Raw genomic sequence first — 25,348 nt, 5'->3', positions numbered from 1 at the left:
TGCAGTTCCCCCTGAGAAAGCTTTCTGTATATCTGCAGGCATAAAAAGCAGACTGAAATTGGGAAATCACGTCTGTGTGAATTATTGGCTGTGTGAGCAGCAATGGCAACACCATCGATTGCAACAAAGACACCTTGTTGACCTTCGCTGGCTGTTAGGGTGGTAGAGTCACAGGACGGAAGGAGCCTGGGCACCTCACCGCCATGAGAAGTGAGCCTCTGCTCATAGATATGTCTCATGAACACAAAGCAAACTTCTACTGTCCGTGAGCCATGGTGCATAGTGGGTCTTATAACTGGTGTTTTAGGATTGGGTGTAAATTTATATCTCCAATCATATTGCCCTGTTCTTTTTTCTTTTTTATATTTTCTGCATGCTGACTGAATTGAAATACTGCTTTTTTTTTTTCAGTAAATACTTCTATTTCTCATTTTCATGCATTTAAGTGATGTGATTTTCTTTAGGGTATAAAGTTACTCCATCTCACCCGTTATTTGAAATCTTCTCTTTAAAGAACAGTCTCAGCTGTTACTTTTGCTAAGAAGTATTCCCTTGCAATGACAGAAATATGTCTAAAGTTACTATAGTTTTTTCTGCCTAATTTTTTCTTCTTTTTAAAATTTTATTAGTCATTTAATACTGACTTACAAAAGAATGAGAAAACAGGGGTACAAGCCCACCACCAGAGTTCTGTGTCCACATTCCCTCCATTGGAACCTGCATTGGTTCTCCTAAGGTCACAGATGTCAGTTGACTGTTAATCTCTATAACTATTGATATTTGTACACATTTGCCCATTTTTCCTCTGGTCCTACCTTTTCTTTCTTCCTCTCTTTCCTTCCTTCTTTCTTTCTTTCTTTCCTTCTTTCTTCCTTTAAAGACTTTATTTATTCATTAATGAGAAAGACAGGAGAAGAGAGAGAAAGAACCAGACATCACTCTGGTACATGTGCTGCTGCTGGGGATTGAACTCAGGGCCTCATGCTTGAGAGTCCAATACCTTATCCACTGTCACCTCCCAGACCACCCTTTTCTTCCTTTCTAACTCATACCTACACCAATTACTACTTCACCAATTACAATTACTCTGTTCTTTTTTCCTCTTCTCTCTGTGGACCTTGATACTATTGGAGTCCAGAGCCCTCTGGTTATCTTGTCCTGACATTTCTCTCTCTCTGGGAGTATGGAACAAAATTCTTTATGGGGAGCAAAAGGTGGGAGTTCTGGCTTCTGTAATTCTTCTCCGCTGGACATGGGCATCGTCTGCTCGATTTTATAGTAGTATTTTCTCATGACATTGATAGTTTCAAGAGTTTATATTATGTGAATTCACCAAACAAAATTGGCACATATCGATACACTTCACCCAGGGGGTATGGTATAATCAAGACTTGAAACGAAATTGTGCGGTGTCATAAAAGCACGTGGCTGAGTGAAGAGACCCTGTGCACAGAAGTCTTTCATTGAGAAGACAAGCTGATGACTCGTGGCAAAAAGATGAATCAAGTGCAGGGAAAGCTGAGGCCAGTTCTTTCTCCATAGCACATATGCTACTTAGTGAAAAGGCAGGTGGGATAGCTAACACTCTATACCCAGCATATCTGTTTCTTTTTTGTTTCAACCTTTTATTTTTATTTATTTCTGGATAGAAACAGAAATCAAGAGGGAAAGGGATGATAGAGAGGGAGAGACAGAGAGACAGCTGCAATACTGCTTCACCACTCATAAAGCTCTCCCCCTGCAGGTGGGGGTCAGCGGCTTGAACTCAGGTCCTTGCACATTGTAACATGTGTGCTCAGCCAGGTGTGCCACCACCCGGCCTCAGGCATATCTGTTTCTGTATAAATATGTGTGTTTGAATTCATTATATTAAGATAGCCACAATACAGTGAGTTCAATAACTTTTAGGTTTAAATTCCTTAACCATTTATTTTTCTTCTTGTAATAATCATTTTTGGGAAAAAGTAATTTCCTTTGTCACCTTCTCTGATGGAGAGGGAAGGAGGAGGCTTCCAGGTTTGCCTTGAACTCCTGAGTGTGACCACTGTAGGGTAACTTCTGGATAAACTCCAGAGCAGAACATCTCCTGGGCTCTGTGTCTGCACCTGCCTGGGAAGCAGAGATAAAGAAAAACAAAAAGGCAACCCAGAAGTCGAGTTCAAAACAAATATTCCTATGTCTTTCTTCCTTTAGGGACGAAGGAAATGACATCAAAACAAAATGTTTTTTTCTGAGACATTATCGTTTTAAACAAGATTGTAGGATAGTGAGTCTGAGACAATATCGTTTTAAACAAGATTGTAGGATAGTGAGTACCCCTCGTGCAGATTTCTCTGTCCGTAGTCTGATCCAGGAGATGTGACAGGGCTCAATCTTGGGCATCAGTTTCAAACCTCTTAATTTAATTATTTGATGTGTACATTGTAGTTGGAAAAAATGTGCTTCTCTAAATTAATGGCAACACTGGCCCACAGATTGGGTCTGTAGGAAGCGGGAAGGACACCTGGGACTTGCTGGCTGCTAGTCCCCCACTCAACCCTCTTTAAGCAGGTGCAATGATTTCCCTGCTTCTAGATTTCTGCTTTTCACTGATGGTCTGGAAAGAAGCAAATCATTCTAGTGAGTGATGAACAGTATACTGTTTTTGTTTTCATTTCAGTGTTCTTCAAGACATTTTGGTAGGTACTTTTGTCTTAAAGTCTCTTGTCCAGCTCACTTCTTGTCCAGAAATTTTCTGTCAGGACTAAAGGGTTGTCTGGCTGCAGCAAGTAGAAATTCAGGTTGCTGGATCATTTCTGTGGATGTGAAAAGTGCCTCTGAGAAGTACACAGTCGGCTTCTGTGCCACTGTTCACAGAGGGACGTAGGGCCAGGGCTGTCTTGAGAGCTGGTTTTGAGCAGGGTGAGAACACTTATTAGCAGCTGATGTTTAACAAAAATATCTTGCTCAGACCCATCATATACTTTCTGTTATTTTCTTGTACTGGGTTAGAATAAAAAGTAAATGTACTTTTACTCTGTCATAAAATTAAGAGTCTAGTACAGAGTAAGTAATAGGTTTAACTCTCCCTTCTCTTCTCATTTATTAGAGACAGAAAGTGTTTAGCTCAATTCTTGTGGCCGAAAATCTGTTTCCTCTACACCGTTAGTCTTTCTCCACAGAATGTGGCTAATTATTTTAAATCTATTTTTCTATAACATGTTTCAATAATCCTTCTTAGAGTGACAAAAGTATGCCCCAATACCATACAATTCTAATGAAATAATATTCTGGAATGGCAAACTATTGAAGATTTTCTTTTTGTATACGTATACCTATCCGAGTTACTCTGACACCGGGAATGGTGAGTAGAGTAGAACTACGCAGACCTATTTAGGGTGACCTACTGGATGGTCTTACTAGTGGGGTGAGCCAGCTTGTTGAGATTTGTAACTCACAATAGTCAGAGTGAGTCAATCATGCCCTCATGAGTGACTCAGTATTTTAGGTATATATATCCTTTAAACCAGATGTCTTCAAATGAAATGGTCTATTTGCATCTTCTAGAAAGTCTCAGAAGATAAGAGTTTTACGATTCTGTTGGAATATGGGGTGAGGACATGGATGGAATCTTTACCAAGGAAGAGGCCCAGAGGGCCACTGACACATGAAAAAGTGCGTCAAGTCACTAATGACCAGAGAAATGTAAATAAAGGCAACAGTGAGATACCGCTTTATACCCAGGAGAATGTCAGAGTCAAAACCAAAAACTGTTGGTGAGGATGTGGGGGGAAAGGAATCCTACACTGCTGGTGGGAATGCAAGTTGGTCCAGTTCCTGTGGAAAACGTCCCAGAATCTCAACACTGGAAATCACCATCACTCAGCAGACCCTACCCCTAGGAAGAGAGCTGTGTCCACTTACATTCATAGCAGCACCATCTGTGATGACCGAAACTCGCCATTGACTGACATGACTAAGAATTTGCTATCCTGGGGCTGGGTGGTGGTGCCCCCAGTTACTCCCACATAGTGTCATGTGCAAAGACTCAGGCAAGGACTCAGGTTCAAGTCTCTGCTCTCCAGAGGCAGGGGGCTGCTTCATGAGCAGTAAAGTAGGCCTGGCTTTCTATCTCTCTCTCTTATCTTCTTCCCCTCTCAGTTTCTTTCTGTATTCTTATATAAGTAAAACAAACAAACAAAAAAGATATCTTTCCTTTCTTTAATACTTTATTTGAAGGTCTAGCATATTAAATTATTCTAATTATTTCTAGAGCCCTTCTTCACTGAAAGATCCAAATTTCCTTTTAAAATGTAGAGACGAGTATGCCTTACTTCCACTTTACAAGTAGGTGTGGAGGAAGGGGCTGTCTTTCCTTATGGTTTCTTCCTATTATGTGAAACCCCCCATTAATAATCTTTTATCCTTTCTGTTTAGTCGCTCCTGGAGGCTGTGAACTTTATTCTTTTGTGCTAATGCTGAATCTCATTTTAGCCATGACTCTGTGATATGTGTTATTTATCAAGAATAAGAGACTACCATTTATTTATTTATTTTTAATTTTATTCGTTCATTTATTATTGGATAGAGACAGAAAGGAATTGAGAAAGGAAGGGAAGACAGAGAGGGGAAGAGACAGAGAAACACCTGCAGCCCTGCTTCACCACTCGTGAAGCTTTCCCCCTGCAGGTGGGGGCCAGGGGCTTGAACCTGGGTCCTTGTGCACTGTAACAAGTGCACTTAACTAGGTGCGCCACCGCCTGGCCCCCAGACTACCATTGATATAGATATTTATTTTTCATTAGCTGTGAAATCCAGAGGTCAGTTTCCTTCCATCCTTCTTTCTTTTTAGCTCCCCTCCCTCCCTTCCTTCCTCCCTCCCTCCCTCTCTTCCATCCTCCCTCCCTCCCTCTCTTCCATCCTCCCTCCCTCCCTCTCTTCCTTTCTTCCTTTCTTCCTTCCTTCCTTCCTTCCTTCCTTCCTTCCTTCCTTCCTCCCTTCCTTCCTTCTTACCTCCCTCCCTTCCTTTCTGTATTCTTGTTGTCCAAATTTGGGGAAAAAGGAGACAAAGGACAGCTAAGTATTACTTATTATAGTTTTCCCTGAAATGCCCTTGTGAGATGACTGTCATTCTACAACTGTACATCACAGTGCAAGTGGATTCACATGTAAATCTGTTTCACTGGAAGCATTTTCAGCGTTCTTCTCTTTCTCAAATCAAGAATTATTATTTGTCAAGCACAAAAGTAAAGCTGCCCTGGTCCCAAATCATTTTAGAAAGAACAACAAGAAATAACATAGAAGAAGGGTAACTTCATGTGGGAGAAAGGAGCAAATAGGATATTCTCCTAGAGGAAAACAACTCTTTGTGACTGGAGAGCTCTCCAACTGAACTGCTCTGAGCAAGATGAAACAGAACGAAAGGCTGTGCTATGAATCTTTTGGTTCAGAAATGCAAGCTTTTTATGCTTAGAAAGATAAACTGTTTCCATTAGATTAATCTACATTCAGTTACAGAATTCTATCATCCCAAAATGAAGTTTCTGGTTTTCCTGACCTGGAATGGTTAAGACAGAAGTTTTCCATGTTTTTTTTCCCCATGGGTAAATTAATACCCTAGTACCCCTGAATTTAGTTCAAGGGTGATTCAATCTGAAAGCTCAACAAAATCATCTTGACCTTGAGCGTTGACTTTCTAAGGTGAAAATGCAAAGCTGGGGTCTCAGTTTGCCTGAGTCAGCTTGTACAAGGTGGCTGGTGACTACACTCTTAGTCTGATAGGGCACTTAGAGGATGGTCAATAAACCTGACTTGGAGAAATACAGCTATCTTCCCACTTCTTTCCTCGGCCAACGAAGTAAGTAAAATAAAAATGGACTTTTGGCAGCCTACGTACAAATAATTCTTTTTGGTATTTCATGAATTTATTTTAAAATACAGGTGACTGGTTTAAGGTGAATGTATCAGTCTCCTCTCAGATCTTTTAATGGAGGTAGGAAAAGATGAAACTTTCCTCTGAGTGTGTTAGGGCAAATTTTAAAAAGTGAGATTGAATGTGGATATTTCTTTGTAACTTTCAGCAGGTTTTCTTTTGAAATCTTGAGATTCGTGTTTTTAATTTGTCAAACCAGGGGTCTTTGCTTACATACTGGTTAGAATGATGATGAACATGAAAAACAATAGTGACCAATGCATTTTTTATCAGGTGATGACTGTGGGCTCTGTGTATGCTAAGTGAATTAATCAGATTATCTTTGTAGTCCAGAGAATAACTCTACTAGTAGGTTCTGTCATTATCCACCTTTATCGGGAGGAACATCAGGCTCCAGAAACTGGTGAGATGACTAGTTGAATAGGAGGAGGTGGACTTCAATCGGACTTGAATTCATAGAGGTGGACTCCAGGGTCAGTAATCTCAGCTGCTGCATCATTTCAGAGCTCTGAATATTGAGGTACATCGTCTGTTACGGGATCTCGCTTCACGGCATCTGAGCACAGTAACTAGAAAGAGGCGAAGTGGGCTTTTGTCAGCGCCAGGACCAGCATTAATGAGCAAATAATGGTGTGTGGTAATGAGTACAAAGTCAGACTGAGCAATGCAGGCTTCTGCTTACTTTGCAATTACAAGGCTTGTTTGAAAAATTAGAGGGGAAAGTGCTTGGAAGTAACTGTCCTCTGATGCAGGCAAAATTCCTCTCCCATCTTTTTATAGCATTAAGGAGCTTAGGAGGCCCTTGGTGGTGATAGAGGAGGGATAAAATTCAGCATATCCTCACCCCAAAGAGCAAGCCAGTTAAAACACAACTGTAGCACTCCTTCCCTTTCGGAAGTCTCCAGGGGAAAGGCTGAAGGACAGTTGTGGTCTCGGAGGTACTTAGTGATTCTCTTTTTTTTGTGCACTGGCACCATTATCACCACTATTCCATTATGATGACTTTCATCTTCTCCATCATTATCTACTTATAATGTTCTACTAAAAAAGTAAATTTCACAAGTACAGTTTAGTAAAATGCTTGGTATTTGCTATACACTCAGTATATTTATTGACATCTTAAATATAAATAAAGGAAGTAGATGAATATTTCCTAATGGATACTGTGTCATGTACTATGCATTTAAGATGATACTTAATCACCATCACCACACCCTGGGTATCTCCTGGATTATCTTCATTTTATAAATGAGGAAACTGAGGTAAAGAGAAATTAAATTACTGAGGGGCTGGGCAGTGGCACATCTGGCTGAGTGCGCAAGGTTCAAGCCCCTGGTCCCCACCTACAGGGAGAAAGCTTCATGAGTTGTGAAGCAGGGCTGCAGATGTCTCTGTCTCTCTCCCTTTCTATATCCCCCTTCCCCCTTGATTTCTGGCTGTCTCTATCCAATAAAGAAAGAAAGAGAATAAAAAAAGTTTTTAAAAAAATTGTGAATACACCATCGGAGAAAGAGAGAGAGATATTAAGTTACTTGTTGAGGTCACTCAACTAGTGAGCAGAATTTGGCTTGGTACCCAACCTTTGGCTGCAGATTCTTTTTTTTTTCTTTAAAAACATTTTTTTTATTATTAATTTTATTTTTGAGAGAGATGCAAAGAGTGAGACACACACACACACACAGAGAAACACCAGAGCACTGCTCAGCTCTGGCTTATGGTGGTGTGGGGGATTGAACCTGGGACTTAGGAGCCTCAGGCATGAGAGTCTGTTTGCATAACCATTATGCTGTCTCCCCCGCCCCTGGCTGCAGATTCTATGATGCTGTGTCTAGCACTGTATATAAATCACTCTCCCACTCCTAGAACTCTTCCACAAAGGAAGATGTACACATAGTTAATCTGGGTACTATGAAGAAAGATGAAGGTTGCACAGTACCATCAATGACAATAGTGCTGTGTTTTAAGTCTTTAAAAGGTCTGCTATGCAATTGATCTGCCATGGTAAATATTAACAGCAGTTTGGAATCATTCTCTTGGGCATAATTCCAATGTTGTTTCTGAGAAAATTTCCTGTTAATGGAAATCAGTAAGAGTGAACTCCTCTGGGAAGATTGTCTACACACACAACATTTTCAGAAAAGGAAGTCTTAAAGATAAAGGCAGCAAACGTTGTCTCCTAAATAAAGCATCTTTAAGATGTTGTGTTGCTTGAAGACACTAGAAACAAACCTCACTGATATATATACACTGATATATATATAAACACACATATATATATGTGTGTGTGTATATTTTTCATCATAGCCCTTTCACTGTAGCTATGTTTCATCTATCTGTATTTAATTATCTCCTATAAAATGAAGGTATTTGAAATCACATATATCTACGACCTGGTTTTGGAAGGGCAGTCAAGCTGTTCCACCTAATCAAAAAGAAGTTGTAGGTAATGGGGAGCCACTTTTATTCAATTGCTATGGTTACTTTCCCAGTTATCCAAGGATCTCCTGACTTCTCAGCATTTCTGGGTCGCTTGCAGTTTGGTTTTACAGAAATGCCCTTAATTCCTTAAACTCTCATCTATGTAGAAACTGAATGACAGTCATGGAAGATGTGACTTGCAGAAAGCACTGAGAGCAAATGACCCTCGTCCTGCCTATTCTTCTGGGATGCACGCACATCTCTCTCATGTTTTTATTTGTTGTACTCCCAGATGTCCATAATATAGTGGGCAGACATTTCTGAGTCTCATTTAAAATATATGTCTTTGGGTTAGCAGATAAGGAATAGATTTCTACTGTTCTTCTAGCATTTGCCCTTCTTCCGTAACCAGTCAACAGTGTCAGGTTGAGCCTGATGTAAAGTTTCAAGACTTCCTTTGAATCTGGAGAGGTGGCAGTCGTTGACTATGTGGGTCATTGTCTGGAGCCGCAGGGGCAGTTCGGGTCATCTCTGGTTCCCCAGCGATGGAACATAGCGGCGCACCGGCCATGGCCTGTTAAATAGCGATTGAGGAGGGCCCAATCATAACGTGCTAGGTCAAAGTCGGGTTGACGCTTGCAGGGGTCTGTGATGAGGTGTTTGTTCTTTACCTCAGCTGACTGCCAACTCTGTTTACAAGAGTCTGGAACAGAGAAGTTCAGTGTAGGCGTAGGGGACCAGATTGGGTGACGAGACGTCAAACGTTGGACAGGGTGGGCGAAGATATCCACGTATATTGGCAGGTCCGGTCGAGCGTATCGTGGGAAATGAACTTAGATGATGCCGCATCCCGATGAATATCTGGCGGGGCGATGTTGCTAAGAACTGGCAGCCATGGAACCGGGGTGGAACGGATGGTTCCAGAAATTATCCTCATGGAGGAATATAATTTGGAATCGACCAAGTGGGCATGGGGGCTACGGAACCATACTGGGGCACAGTATTCTGCAGTGGAATAGCATAATGCCAGAGATGATGATCATAGTGTGGAAGCGCTCGCACCCCATGAGGAGCTGGCCAGTCTTGCAATGATGTGATTCCTCGGACTGTGATGGCAAGAAAAGGACATGCTGAATTTGGATAGAATTGGAGTCCTTTTCAATAAATAATTGGTACCTAAAATGAGGACAATATGCATTCATTTCTTCTTTGTGCATTCAGCAATGCATAAAATATTTAATCATGCATCTAGAATGTTTTTGCCGACTCTGGATTTTGTAGTCTTCCAGATGTTACCTCTCATTGATGCTATTTTTGTTCACTGGGATAGTCTAAATTAGAAGTAACTATATTTTGTTATTATATTTTTACTTAAATATACTTATATTTCCCTTTAAATGGAAGTACTTATATTTATAAATGTAATCAATACTTATATATTTTACTTAATGTATGTTAGGTATATAAATACTTGTGTATCCTTTTCTTTAAATATTGTGTATCTTCCGTTCCCTATTCAGCTTGGTAATTCCAGGTAGAAGAGTTGAGCCTTGGTTGCCTGCACTTGTGCTGAAGTGCCTGGAATTGTGCCCATGTTTAGGGGGCATTTTAGACGGACTTTTCTGGCCACAGACTCTCAGGCAGGGATTCTTTTGCAGGTGAATTTTGAAGGGGTGGTCTCTGGAGGAAGAGGGTAAGGGAAGGAGTGAAGCGGGGTTGTAGGTGAACTTCAGCAGGCTTCCACAGGCAAGATTATTATTGTACAGAGCTAGTTCCAGCTTAAGATAGTCTGTTTGTTGTATTCCTACAGTATTCTTTGGCCCTGGCTATTCCCTAGGGATAAGGTGACTATGTTCTCCTGGATACGCCACTCCTCTGCTGCTCATAGAATTTCTTTTTAAAAATATATTTATTTATTTATTATTGGATAGAGACAGAAAAAAATTGAGAGGGGAGGGAGAGATAGGGAAAGAGACAGAGAGACACCTGCAGCCCTACTTCACCACTTGTGAAGCTTTCCCCCCACCGGTGGGGACCAGGGGCTTGAACCTGTGTCCTTGTGCACTGTGATGTGTGTGCTTAACCAGGTGTGACACTGCCTGGCCCCTTAAAACTTCTTTAATACTTTGATAATAGTTCTGTGGACAAAACTGGCCTACTCTGATTGACCTTCCTTCCTTCCTTCCTCCCTCCCTCCCTCCCTCCCTTCCTTCCTTCCTTCCTTCTTTCCTTCCTTCCTTCTTTTTGTGCCTCCAGCTGGGGCTCAGTGCCAGCACTATAAATCCACTCCTCCTGATGGTCATTTTCCTTTTGTCTTTCTTTTCTTTTCTTTTCTTTTCTTTTCTTTTCTTTTCTTTTCTTTTCTTTTCTTTTCTTTTCCTTTCCTTTCTCTCCTCTCCTCTTTCCTCTCCTTTTCTTTCTTTCATGCGCTCTTTCTTCCTTCCTTCCTTCCTTCCTTCCTTCCTTCCTTCCTTCCTTCCTTCCTTCCTTTCTTTCTAGGACAGAACAGAGAAAAATTGAGAATGGAGGGGTAATAGAGAGGGGGAAAGAAAGACATCTGCAGACTTATTTCATGCTTGTGAAGTGCCCCCTGCACCCCCTCAGGTGAGAAGCACAGACTCAAACCTAGGCTGCATGGCGATACGTGCGCTTAACAGGAAGTACTTATACATGTATACATCTACTGTAATGCTTAACAGGAAGTACTTATACATGTATACATCTACTGTAATGCTTAACAGGAAGTACTTATACATGTATACATCTACTGTAACTTTGTTAGCTACTGCTCCAGTTCTGTAACTAGTTGAGTTTGGGTAGTAAGATGTTTTGCGATCTATATTTTAATATTTATTAATTTTTTCAATATTTTATTTAATTATTAATGAGAAAAATAGGAGAGAGAGAGAGAGAACCAGACATCACTCTGTGATGTGCTGCCTGGGATTGAGCTCAGGACCTCATGGTTGAGAGTCCAGTGCCCTAGCCACTGTGCTACTCCCAGACCACTATTGATTCATTTTTTATGACTTTTATGAGTGTAAAAGGTGAAAAATGAAAAAAAGCTAATAGTAGTCATGATAGAGACATAGAATTCATAAAATTAGTTATAAGTGACTTAAAAGTAGAAATATCCAAATTTGCTAAAAATCTCAAAATAGCTTTAACTTTATTAATTCTGCATATACAATTGCATCCATTGTAAAAGAAGTGAACAAAACTAAAGGTCAACTGTGAAATCTTGAGATAATGTTATTGAATATTTACAGAGTGATTTATTTTAAAATGTCTTTATAATTGAGTATTTTTGTAATTATCTTGTTACTGTGGGTCCAGTAGAGACATGGTTATATTTGATTCTTACCAGCAGCATTATGAGATGAAGTTTTAATCAAGATTTTACCAAGTCAATATGCCTCCATATTTATTTTTTTATTATTTGATTACGGGTAAAGGTTTACAGTACAGTTATTGACATGGGGGTGAAATTTTTCATCTTACAGTGGTAGATGTTTGCAAAACACTCTCACCCCAAACCTAGGTCCTTCTCCACATCGTGCAGCAGGAGCCCAGAGCACCCCCAGAACGCTACCCTGTCCTCGGCCCTCAGTGCGTCTGCTTCTTTGCTTTGCTACAACGCACCGGACCCAAGTTTTGCTCCGTGTTTCCCCTTTCTGTTCTTTCTTTCCACCTATGAGTGGGATTGCCCCATATTCATCCTGGCCTTTTTGGCTGATCTCATTTCACAGGATTCCTTCAAGCTCCGTGCAAGATGTTGCACAGAAGATGACTTCATCACTCTTCACAGCTAAGTGCTACTCCATTCTGTATGTATGTCACAACTTTCTTAGCCACTCAGCTGTCCTTGGTTACCTGCATTCTTCCAGATCTGGATTAGGGGAGTGACGTACATCATGACCTCCTCTTGGGAACTCTTCCTAAGATGACATTGCTGATTATTCTTAGTGCTTCCTTAATGTTGTCTTTGCCATCATTTCATATAGTTGGAATCTCATTTCTGGACATTATTGAATATTATTATATTCCCTGGGAATGCCACAGATTATTTGTCTGTTCTCCTGAAAAATATCTTAGTTTCTTTCCAATTAAGGATAAGAATTATGAATAGAGCTTGAAGAGTGCTATTATAAATATCACTGTGACAGTTTTGTGTAGATAGGAGCTTTCAACTTGAATAGTAATTAAGTAATGTGTTATCTGGATAGTATGATGAGATCAAACCAGCTTTGAGGGTTACTATTACTTCACATTCTTGCTAGCACTTAGTATTATCTGTTTTCTGAGTATTGAGTGGTTTTATACAATAACTTTTCTGTTTCCTGATTATTAATTATGTAGAACATCTTTTCATATACCTGTCATATACATATTTTCTTTAATAAGGTAACTGTTAAGGTCTTTACCCTGTATTTTTTTAAATTTTTAAATCATTACTATGGTATCACTGTTCTAGTCAACTTTTTTCAAATAGAAAGATACAGAGACAGAGGGAAAGATATCACAGCTCTGAAATGTCTACCAGTGAGGTGGGGGTAGAGCTCCAAGCTGGGTCATGTGGGAACACTATGTAGGTGAGCTTCCTTGCCACCAGCCCATGATCTCACTCTCAGGCAGAAGTTGAAAAACAAGATCAGAAAAAAAAAACACACACACACACACAAGTAGAACCTGAAAATGGAAATGGTGTATTGCACCAAAGTAAAAGACTCTGGGGTGGGTGGGTGGGGAGAATACAGGTCCAAGAAGGATGACAGAGGATCTAGTGGGGGTTGTATTGTTATATGGGAAACTGGGGAATGTTATGCATGTACAAACTATTGTATTTACTGTTGAATGTAAAACATTAATTCCCCAATAAAGAAATAAAAAAAGGAAAAAAAAACTTTGAAAATAAAAATTAAAAAAATCAATTTGCCTATCTTCTGGATAGAAAATTATTAGATAGGGTTTTTTTTTTTTGCAAATATTTTCTCCCACACTATGATTGATATTCATCTCCTAACATTGATTTTGTGATGTAGATGTTTTTATTTAATTTTTAGAAAATTTATGGGCTGTGAGGACAGCATAATGGTTATGCAAAAGACTTTCAGGCCCAGGGCTCTGAGGTCCCATATTCAAACCTGAGAACCACCATAGGCCAGAGCTGATCAGTACTCTGTTCTTTCTGTGTCTTTCTCTCATTAAGATAAATAAAATATTCTTTTAAAAAGAAAAATTATTTTGTTTCATATGAGATAGAGCTAATTTTATATGCAAGAGGGAAAGAGGCAAAACAAAAGCACCACTCACACATAAGTGGCCTGGGACTGAGCCAGGAACCTCAGATATGTTAATCCATTGCTCTGTCCATGGAGCCACTAGAGTAGTTTTTTTTTTTAAATTTTAATAAAGTTCAATTTATCTATTATAGGTTGTATCTTTAGAGTTGTATCTAAAAGATATTGCCACATCTAAAGTAATCTAGATTCTCTCTTATGCTATGTTTTCTTTCCCTCTTTTTTATAGGACAGAGAGAACTTAAGAAAGAAAAGAAAGACAGAGAGGGAGAGAAATAGAGAGACACCTGCAATACTTCATCACTGCTTATTAAGCTTCCCCCTGCAGGTGGGGAGCAGGGGCTCAGACCTAGATCCTTGTGCATGAGGATGCATGATTTAAACAAATGCTTCTCCACCGCCCCCATGTCTTTGTGTCTAATAGTGTAGCATAATTACATTTGGGATATGATTTATTTTGAGTTAATTTTGTGAAAGTCTAATAGTTTTATCTAGATTATTAATTTTTGTATGTTCCCTTAGTACCATTGATTGATGATACTATCTTTGATCCATTGCTTTGTTCTCTTTGTCAAAGATCATTTGCATATATATATGGAAATGATTCTCAACTCGATGCATCCTGTTCTACTGAGGTATTTATTTACTTATTTATTTTACCTGTACCACAATGTCTTGGCAACTGTAGTGTTACAGTAAGTCTTCAAACCAAAGATTGTCAGTCCAGTATTTTTCTTCTTCAGTATTGTTTCAGCTTTTCTGGGTCTTTATCTTCTGCATATGAACTTTAGAATCATGGGATAGCATATATCCAGTATTATTTTCTTTAATTTTCATTAGATTACATTGAAGCTATAGATCAACTTGGCAAGTGCTGACATTATATACAGATGTTTTTTTGTTTTTGTTGTTGAGAATTGCTGAGATAGAAGTGATTTAATGGTATGATGTAAAAACCAGCCTCCTCTATATAGCCCTGGTCACGTAGCTAAGGGATACAGTTTAACCGTTGTGTGGCCACGGGTAACAGTTTCCGGATCCCCAAGTCCATCAGCTGACATACAAGATAAGGGATTTTGTCTGATGTGTATTGACTACCATCTCTTTATTCAATAAAGCATTGGCCAGGCAAGTCATTGTAGCAGGGGAGAAGTGTCATTTATAGAACAGAATGAAAAAAAAAAGTGGTGCTTCGAATCAGTGGTCTTGGGTTTTATTTCTGGATCTGCCACATAAGCTAGATGGCTGTGGAAAACTTAATTTATCTTCTTAAATGTAAACTTTAGATAACGTGGGCAGTATTTGCCTTGTAAGGAGATAACTTAACATGTGGGAGGTCCTGAGCATAGTGCAGAGCACTGAGGAGGGACTTTCGATGTTATTATTTTTTTCATCTTCAATCTTACTTAAAAATAAAGTAATTTATAAAGTATAGTGAGATATAGACTGGTGAATTAAAACTACAGTTTTGACTGAGAGAAACATCCCTAAAAGCAACTGTAGTCTTGCTGCCAATACCAGCTAAACTTTATAGATATTCAGGGCAATAGTCCTTATAGACTTGGATCTTATTATTTCAATGATTTATCAATATGGAAAGGTTAGGCATACTCTGTGCTGTGACACAGTTCAAGAAGTCTATGTGGTAAGATCTTGGACTACTGAAAATACTAAGTTCTGAAGTGAATACTTAACCAATGTGTAAACATGTTAGCTGAATGTGGTATTTAATGAAGGGTACGGGACTACAGCAGACATGAACACCTAGAAGAAGAGAACTGTGAATAATGTAGGATAGCAGAGAAAAATCACTGATCTCTAAGCCTGAAGATCATGGATAAGCCGTAGAAATGAGCTGCTGCCCTTTTTATGGTGTTTGTGTTCCAGTTCCTTACACCGACTCATAAACGCATTTGGAAGAGCAGACCTGTCTGTATATTGGAGGAGCCTAGTTATAGAAATGATGACAGAATTTACAAGTGGCACAGCTATTCCAGTCACAGTTTAACTGTGTATGACTTCATAAGTATTACCAGTGCTTTTATCCATATATTTGGGGAGAATAAACATCAGCATAAAGTAATTGTATACATAGCCATCATGTAACTTATTTTCAGTAAGCTCTTTTATTGAGATATTTTTAGCCCTAGAAAGGGAGACAAGACAGATCACAGCCCCAGTCTTAATTTACCTGGAAAGTATTCTGCACAGTTCCTTCAATCCTTTCCCCTCCTCTCCCTTCCTTCCTCCTCTTCTTCCCCTCTTTTCTCTTCTCATCACTGTAGATTCCCTGTTCCTAGATGTTTCCTCTTTTCTGTTTTTTTTTTCTCTTCTCATCACTGTAGATTCCCTGCTCTTAGATGAATTGATTTTAGGCAGAGAGACTGAAAGAAACCCAAAACTTCCTTCAAATATTTTTACACTCCAGTTCTGCTAAATTTATTATAATGTCTTCTGACTATAATAAATTTAATAACCATAAAAAATTCTAACTATGCTATCTGACTTTGCTAATATAGCAAACAGCATTATTTCTGCCTAAAGAATGACTCTACTATGTTTAAACTTTAACTATCACCATTGTCCTTATTTACTTAGCCTTCAACATTCACTTTAAAGAGAAGTCCTGAATCTAATCTTTTTTCCCAAGAAATGATTTGGAGAGCTGAAGTATCTTGTTTGAATTATTCTTGTAGCCAGTTGTAAAGTGTCACCCTTTGCTGGCTGACGGGTGTTTGGGGAGGTGAGATCCCTAAGTGATAGAAAGCACACAGAGATGTCAGTGGAACGAGCAAGTGCAAGTGTGCCATTTATTGTTTCCAGCAGAACCTTTCATCATGCCAGCTTGTGCAGTCATCCTCTGAGTCATCACAGGAGAAGTGCAGTGTCAGCGTTACATCACACAGTCGTGCTAGGAGCAAAAGGTATCCTGTGCAGAAGGAGCAAGTGCAACATGGACTCTGGGCCAGCAAAACACAGGACTGGAGCCAAGGTTCCATCCAGCAGCCATGCTGTTACATCCAGCAGATTCCAGGCTTCCGTCCAGAAGCCATGCTGCCATCCATGCTTTGTGCCAGAATGTGGAGCAGCCTCCGTTTGGCAGTTCAGCCCACTCTTGCTTACTTAGTACCTCCTGTATATAGGAACAATAGAGGAATGATCAAATTGTCGTCAAGCCAAACCCTAATTAATTAATTAATTCATTCCTGGCATCCCCCATGACTGAGCATTGCTCTAGTCAATCTCAGTCTGTTTCTCTCTCTGAAAAAGATCTTTAAAAGGTTAAAATGGACTATAACATAATGAAAACTTGAATATGTTATAGCTCTAATCATATTACTATAGTATATATTGTAGAGGAAAAGATGAAGATGGAGAAACTTCTTGTGAAGGGACAGGATTGGGGCTTGGACTTGAGAGATCCTTGATGAAGACAAAATACCTTTTTAAAACTTTATTTGATTTAATAGGACAGAAAGAATCTAAGGGGGCATAGAGAGGCAGAGAGAGATAGAAGGATATTTGCATTGTTGCTTCACCACACTCAAAGCTTTTTGCCTGCAGACAGGAATGAGGGCTTGAATTCAAAAAGGTTGGGAAGGTTTTACAAGGGTAGTTTGCAAGGAAAAGCCTTAGCATGATGCAGAGGTAAAGGTTTAAAGACTCAGAATGTGTGTTATTATAATAATATATATCTCTCAGTAGTTGGAATACTTGTTAGGGAACACAAAACAAAAGACTGATCTGTTTCTTCCAGATTTTTGAGAATTTTTTTTTTTTTTTGCAGTTATCCAAGACTACTAATTTGAAGGACAAGTAAGAACTATGTTGAGAAAAATCATTCAAATTTGAATTTCAGTGCATGGAAGATGAGTTGTAACTTTTTTTTTTTTTTGAGAATTTATAGGGAGCTGCCATCACTATGGTAGTAAGTAATGGGGCTAAGAGCATCCACTATGGGTTTGATGAATAACACACATACTCTATGCACTAGACTTCAGCCTAAAATTATACAATAAAACTCATAATATGGATAATAAAAATGACATCATAAAAAAGTTGTGGAGAAAGGTTTACTTTTGTCAACTTGTTCATATCTGCAAATATCTGCAAATATTTGTCTTATGAGCTCTTCTTAACAACTGTAACATTCTCTGGTGGGTGTTAGTCTTTTACTGATGTACAGCATGTTTTTATGAACACGGAAAATTTATGAACACAGGGTAGCTTGGGAAATTTTCATAATCAGACGAGAGAGTTCATGATGGTGAGCAGAGAGGAGAGAATAAATGAGAATGATTAAAATATATATAACCCTTGTGTCAGGCATTTTATCTTCATTTCTTCTAAGCTATCAAGATTATTTAGCAGATTAGTATAATTTCTTTCTTTAAAGATTTTAAATAGTATTTGCTGATTTTTATGGGAGAGTGAAAGATCAAAGTTCTGCTTGCCTGTGATGTATGGTTGAGTCTTGACTGCTGGGCCCTCACACATGCAAATGTTACCACTATGCGGGCTCCTCCTCCCATAGATTCTTTCTAGAAGATGAATTTAGTAAACTTACTGCTTATTTCAGAGTTTCCATGTGTAGGAAAGCTTATATGTGTTTTGAGTACCATAAGCAGTCCATTTAGATGTCATGTCTCCATATTATATGAATCCTATGGAACAAGTACCTTGAAGCTTCTTCTAGAAATATTCTGTGAGAATATTGTAAAATATTTTCTAAGTGATGGGGACAGCAATAATGCACCTGACTGAGCACACAAGTTACCTTGCACAAGGACCCTGGTTCAAGACCCTGGCAGCCACTTACAGTGGGAAAGCTTCATGAGCAGGGAAGCAGTGCTGCAGGTGTCTTTCTGTCTCTCTTCCTAACTCCCCTTCTCTGTCAACTTCTTTGTAGCCTATCAAGTAAAAAGTAAATTAAGGGGTCAGGCAGTGGTGCACCTGGTTAAACACACATAATATTAAGAGCAAGGACCTGCTCCAGGACCCCGACTAGAGCCCCCTAGCTCCCCACCTGTGGGAGGGAAGTGTGTTTCACAGGCAGCAAAGTAGGCCTGCTGGTCACTATTTTTCTTTCTCCCTCTGTCTCTCCTCAATTTCTCAATGTCTCTCTGTCCTATCCAATAAAATGGAAAACAGGCACACCAGGAGCAGTGGATTCATTGTGTAGACACCAAGCCCCAGTGATAACCCTGGAAGTAATAAATAAATAAATAAATAAATAAATAAAATGTTTATCAAAGGTTTCTGCTTGAAGACTATGTGATAAGGAATTGACTACTCTGGTCATACAAGTTTCATTTTTCCATTTTTAATTTTCTGTTTATGTATCCCATTCATATATATAATTTTATAATCTATACATCCTTTACAAGCTCAATTTCTTGAGTAAACTTTTAATTTTTTGACTATTGCAAAATGAATTCTAATTTCCTTCTTCTTCTTCTTAAAGATAGGACCCTAAATACTTTTTTTGAAATATTTACTTCCTTTTGTTGCCCTTGTTGTTTTATTGTTGTAGTTATTGGTGTCATTGTTGTTGGATAGGACAGAGAGAAATGGAGAGAGGAGGGGAAGACAGAGAGGGGGAGAGAAAGACAGACACCTGCAGACCTGCTTCACCGCCTCTGAAGTGACTCCCCTGCAGGTGGGGAGCCGGGGGCTCAAACCCGGATCCTTACGCCTTAACCCACTGTGCCACCGCCCAACTCCCAAATACCTTTTTAAAATTTTATTTTGTTTAATAGGACAGAGATATTTAGAGGGGGCCTAGAGTGGTTCTTTAACATAATATTATCAGAGTCCTTAAAATATAGAAATAAGATACATTCTTTTGTAAACATTACAATATCTCCTTGTCCAGAATACTTTTTAGGGAAACGTGAGCAGGATTTTGGAAATTTCAGTATCTTCATTTACTTTTTTGTGAGCAGGGCAAGGTTCTATTGGGGTCCACAAAGGGGTCCATTATGTTTTTCCTGAGGGAGATGACCAGTGATCGTAGAGAGATGGGTCTGTTAGAGGTCTAGGCCCATCATGTCCATGTGGGAATCCCAGTACTCCCTGACTCGGGGCCCAGGTGGTGGGGTGGCCTGGCAGTGACTAAAGAGTCATCATTAGAGTGTGCTAGTCTCTTGCCCTTATTCAGCTTTTGTCATCCTTACTGTGTCTGACAAGAGAGCCTTGGAGTGATTGAGGGAAGTGAAATAGGAAGAAGGTGAGGAGGGTATCTAGGTCAACCTAGAAACTATTAGATTAAGGACATCATGGTGTCATTTCTAGGTCTTTCTACGTGCTTGCTGTACTTGTGGGGTCACGGCAAACTATTGTGCACTTTTGCTGTAAGGTGTGTATTTCCCTGCCTGAGGGATCCGTGTGTACAGGTGGTCTGTCTCTTGGGCCCTGGCCCATGTGTAGGTGCTGGGGCTTTGTTAGGAAGGGCACCACCTATGGAGTGAAGGAGTCCCGAGAGCCAGGAACGGTCTCACCAGAGTATTGGAGCTGAAGGGTTCACATCACATGTCTGGTGTCTCTGGATACAGTCGAAGGGAAACATGCAGAGGTGGTACTGGTTGTATTGATTAAGTTGAGGTCAGCAGATGCAGTATTGATTGGTTTGAATCGAGAGAAGACTAGGAGAAATATGGGTTTTATAGAGAATGGGGAGGGTTCCTGCTGTCGTAGGGTCTAAGAAGGCAATAGGTAGTTATTATGATGATTATAGCCAAGTTATATGGAAATTTGGTTGACTTTGCAAATCTCATTGTTAGGATTTTCTGTATCATACAAGACCTCACCATGATTTGTGTCATTAATGCTATTTATGCATTGCTGTACCTAATATGTGACACAGTCAGTTGCTTCCTGTCTCTCTTTTCTAAGATTATAAGTGATTTATATTTCAAAGAAAAAGTCAGTATTAGAAATGTATTAACAATTTAAGCCCACTGTTTAAATTCAATCAGGTTACCAATTTGAGATCTTAAGTGCTTAGATTAAAAGAATATGTGCTCAGAACTAGGGACTATGCATCAAAAAGTTTGAGACAGTCAATCTGTTTCCCCTCACATATTGATTAGTGATTTATTAGACTATAGATTAATAGAAGTGTATATAAATACTATTCCCACCACCAAAGCTTTGTGTCCCTCCCCCCACCTCCCTATATTGAAACTGAACATCCACCCTCACCCTCCATCCAGAGATGTTTACTTTGGTGTCACACTCCACACTCAGTCAGATCTTTTTTTTTTTATTTATTTAAAAAAGGAGACATTAACAAAACCATAGGATAGGAGGGGCACAACTCCACACAATTCCCACCACCAGATCTCCATATCCCATCCCCTCTCCTGACAGCTTTTCTGTTCTTTAACCCTCTGGGAGTATGGACCCAGGGTCATTGTGGGTTGCAGAAGGTTGAAGGTCTGTCTTCTGTAATTGCTTCCCCACTGAACATGGATGTTGACAGGTGGATCCATACTCCCAGCCTGCCTCTCTCTTTCCCTAGTGGGGCAGGGCTCTGGGGAAGCTGAGCTCCAGGACACATTGGTGGGGTTGTCTGACCAGGGAGGTCTGGTTGGCATCATGATAGCATCTGGAACCTGGTGGCTGAAGAGAGTTAACATACAAAGCCAAACAAATTGCTGACCAATCATGAACCTAAAGGCTGGAATAGTGCAGATCTTGCTTTGAGTTTCCCTTTCTGTTCTTTCTCCACTTCTGTTGATGAGTGGGATCATCCCATACTTGTCTTTGTCTTTCTGACTTGCCTCACTTAACATAATTCCTTCTAGCTCCATCCAAGATGGGTTGGATAAGGTGGGTATATATGCCACAACTTTGTCAGACATTCATTTGTCTTTGGACACCTGGCATCTGGGTTGCTTCCAGGTTTGGGCTATTACAAATTGTGCTGCTATGAACATAGGTATACACAGATCTTTTAGGATGGGTGTGATCGAGTCCTTAGGATCTATCATGAGGAGAGGTATTACCAGGTTGTATAGGAGGATCATTTCTAGCCTTGTGAGAGTTCTCCACACTGCTGTCTGCAGGTGTTGGGCCAGATTACATGGTATCGTGTGCACTCAACAAGGTGACCACCACCCAACCTCAAGACATGCTCATTTTAGTTTTTTAAACTTATTTTATTTATTTACTGGTAGAGACAGAGAAACTGAGAGGGAAGGGGAATACAGAGAAAGAAAAACAGGAAGACACCTGCAGCATTGCTTCACCATTCATGAAGCGTCCCTCCCTTCTATAGGTGGAGGCTGGGCGGCTTGAACCAGGGTCCTTTGCCATTGTCATATGTGTGCTCAACCAGATGTGCCACAACTCAGCCCCATGTGCCATCACCTGGTCCCCCCAATTTCTTTAGGAGACTAGAAAAAAACTACAAAAGTTTATCTGGAATCAGGAAATACCCTAGAATTACCAAAGTAATCTTGAGCAGAAAGAACAAGACTGGATGCATCAGGGTCTCAGAACTCAAGTCAGGACTTGTAATTTCTCCATTCTTCTTCTTCTTTTTTTTTTTTTTTATCAGGGTGTGTGTGGTAATTGTCTGTCTTTTTAAAAATTATTTATTTATTTATTCTTTTTGTTGCCCTTTTTTATTGTTGTAGTTATTATTGATGTCATTGTTGTTGCATAGGACAGAGAGAAATGGAGAGAGGAGGGGAAGACAGAGACAGACACCTGCAGACCTGCTTCACCGCCTGTGAAGTGACTCCCCTGCAGGTGGGGAGCCGGGGGCTCGAACTGGGATCCTTCCACTGGTCCTTGTGCTTAGCGCCACCTGCGCTTAACCCGCTACACTACTGCTACGACTCCCAATTGTCTGTCTTTTATGGTTCCAGATAAAATCATTTTATCTTTTATAGCATTTGTTCTATTAATTTAAAGAAATTCATAGGGAATTCAATATGGACAGCTTTAAGTTTGAATATTTCCTTTGGTAAGATGGTCATTTTAATGATGCCAGTTTTCTACTCTTTAGGGATGGGATATTTTTCCATTTGCTCATGTCTTCTTTTGTTTCTTTTTGTAGTGATTCATATGTTTCAACATGCAAATTCTTTGTCTCCTTTGCTAAATTTATGCTTAGATCTCTTTTTTTTCTATTGTAAGTTGGATTGTTTTCTTCTTTTCTTAGTGTTTTACTTGAAGATAGGAGTGCTTTTGATTTCTATGCATTAGCTTGTATCCTCTTACTTTCTAAGATTTCTTGATTTCTAAGAGTTCTTCACTGGATTCTTTATATTTTTTGTATAATATATCTTTCGACATGGAAGAGTCATAAGAGATCATGATTACGGTTATGTCTTTTTCCATGGCTATGTCAAGAAGAGCGTTTGTGGGGAGAAAACAAGGACAGAAAAGGAGAAGGTAGTGCAAGCCGTATAGGCGATCCCCCCAAAGAGGGAGACCACAGGAAGGGCAGGGCCCTCGCGGGGACATACTTTAGCCTTTGCCTTCCAGTGCCCCACCTGCATTTTATGACCTTTGCAGTCAGGTGGGGAGGGTGTGTGGGTGCAAAATACAGATACACTGGTGCTCCTAGTCCCTTCTCCTGGCTTCCTGCAGGGGCAGGGTAGGGGCAGGGGCCGGGTTTCTATTTACCCTAAACTATGCCCCAACAGTGACATGGGCAGTCTTCCCTGCTCTTGACCTAAGAGGGAAAACTTGAGTTTCACACTGTTGAGTATGAAATTGTCAGTAGTTTTTTTTTTTTTTTTTTTTTTTTTTGTGTGTGTGTATATAGTTTTTCCTAGATTGAGGTAAATTCCCACAATTACCATATTTTTACAAGTTGTAGTCATAAAACCATGTTGAGGGCACCTATGTAAACAATCATGTGTGTTTTGAGCTTCTTATTGATATTGGATTATCTTGAAACTATCTTATTTGTTTATTTATTATAATACATGACCTGTTGAGGTCACTTATTTTGACTCAGTGTGCTATTTTTGAGATTCAGCCAGGTTGCTACCTGTATCATTAGCTTGTTCTGTTTATAGCTGAGTAGTACTCCATGGTGTGGATATTGCTCAATTTGTTTAGGAAGAGAGTAGAAATTCAAGTACCTCATTAGCATGTCCATGTTACCTTGACTGTTGCTATTTTCCTACTGTTATTATAAATCACAGTGGAGGGGCTGAAGGTTGGCAGGGTTCTCATTTATAGTTGGAAGGTAATATATATATGTATATATATACATATACATATATATATATATATATATATTCTCCCCATTTGCTTCCTTTAATACTGTCAGAATGGGGTGGGCTGGAGGAGGGACCCTTCACTAAGGCAGGATGAAGGAAGAAGTCCAGGCTTCCCACACTGCTCACCTTTGACAATGTGTGTGTGTGTGTGTGTGTGTGTGTGTGTATGTGTGTGTGTGTGTGTGTGTGTGTGTGTGTGTGTACCTACACACACACTTTTCTGGCTGGGGGGAAGTCCTGGTTTCCTTTATTCTCCTCTGACCCTGGGTGATGCCATTAAAGATGTAAGAGAGTGGGAAGCTTCCCCAGGAAGCCTTTGCTGATTATGTCACTGCATTTCATCTCTTCCTCTCTGATGCCTCAATGAAATGAGAAGGTTATTGTTCTAAAGTTTTCTGTGTTACTAAGGTATTTTATTTTTATTTTCTGTTATTTTAGGCTAGGGAAAACAGACTTAAAAAAAAGCCTTTTGGGTCATGGCTGTAGTAGAACACCCTTTATATGCAAGGACCTGGGTCTAAGCCTGGGTCCCCACCTGCTCAGGGTGGTGGTGGTGGTGGTCATGGTGGTGGTCATGGTGGTGATCATAGTGGTGGTCATGGTGGATGTGGTCATGGTGGTGGTGGTCATGGTGGATGTGGTCATGGTGGTGGTGGTCATGGTGGTGGTGGTGGGGTAGTGGTAGTCATGGTGGTGATGGTGGTGATGGTGGTGGTGGTGGTGATGGTGGTAGTAGTGGTCATGGTGGTGATGGTGGTGGTGGTGATGGTGATGATGGTGGTGGTCATGGTGGTGGTCATGGTGGTGGTGGTGATGGTGGTGATGATGTTGGTGGTAGTGGTCATGGTGGTGGTGATGGTGGTGATGGTGGTCATGGTGGTGGTGGTGATGATGGTGGTGGTAGTGGTCATGGTGGTGGTGATGGTGATGGTGGTGGTGGTGGTCGTGGTGGTGCTGGAACTTCATAAGCAGTGAAGCAGTACTTCAGCTCTCGCTCTTCTTCGTCTCCCTTCTTTCTCAATTTCTGTCAAAAAATAAGAAAGAAAAAGAAAAGAAAAGAAACAAAAAAGGAAAACAAGAAACAAAAACATTTTGGGTTAATTCACCAGTTTCTGTGGGCATTTTCAGTTGGAAAGTTCTGACTGAGTTTAATTTAGTTTCCTTTCTCTGTTGGTTTTGAAAGAACATTATTTTTCCTTCTTGTATTTCAGTAATTATCTTCAAGTACCTTACTAATTCTCAAATATATCATATATCTGCTTTCTGTTGCTGGTCCTAGAACAGTTCATGTTCATAAGCTGGGTCCAGTTTCTTGCACCTGATCATCATGTATTTTAGTTCCATCTCACTTGTATATTGTTCCAAATTTTAATTTTTATTACAAGTTCTGTTTATTCTTAATGCTTATTTTAACTTTCTACTTACCAAGTTTCTATTCAGCATTTTTTCCCTTCCCATTCTCCCCTTCCTAGTTT

The 25,348-nt window shown here is 39.9% G+C and overlaps 1 protein-coding gene across 1 annotated transcript in view; it reads left to right on the top strand.

Moving 5' to 3' along the window:
• LOC132535239 (uncharacterized) overlaps nt 1–24,552 on the top strand; it is a 104,533-nt gene extending 79,981 nt beyond the window's left edge. The window contains exon 10 of the mRNA XM_060180223.1: nt 24,417–24,552. Within this exon, the coding sequence (XP_060036206.1) occupies nt 24,417–24,552 (136 nt within the window). The remainder of the gene's footprint in view (nt 1–24,416) is intronic.
• Nucleotides 24,553–25,348: the final 796 nt, after the last annotated feature.

This window comes from Erinaceus europaeus, chromosome 21 (assembly GCF_950295315.1).
Source record: "Erinaceus europaeus chromosome 21, mEriEur2.1, whole genome shotgun sequence".
Taxonomy (NCBI): domain Eukaryota; kingdom Metazoa; phylum Chordata; class Mammalia; order Eulipotyphla; family Erinaceidae; genus Erinaceus; species Erinaceus europaeus.
This window is presented reverse-complemented; position numbering and strand designations above follow the sequence as displayed.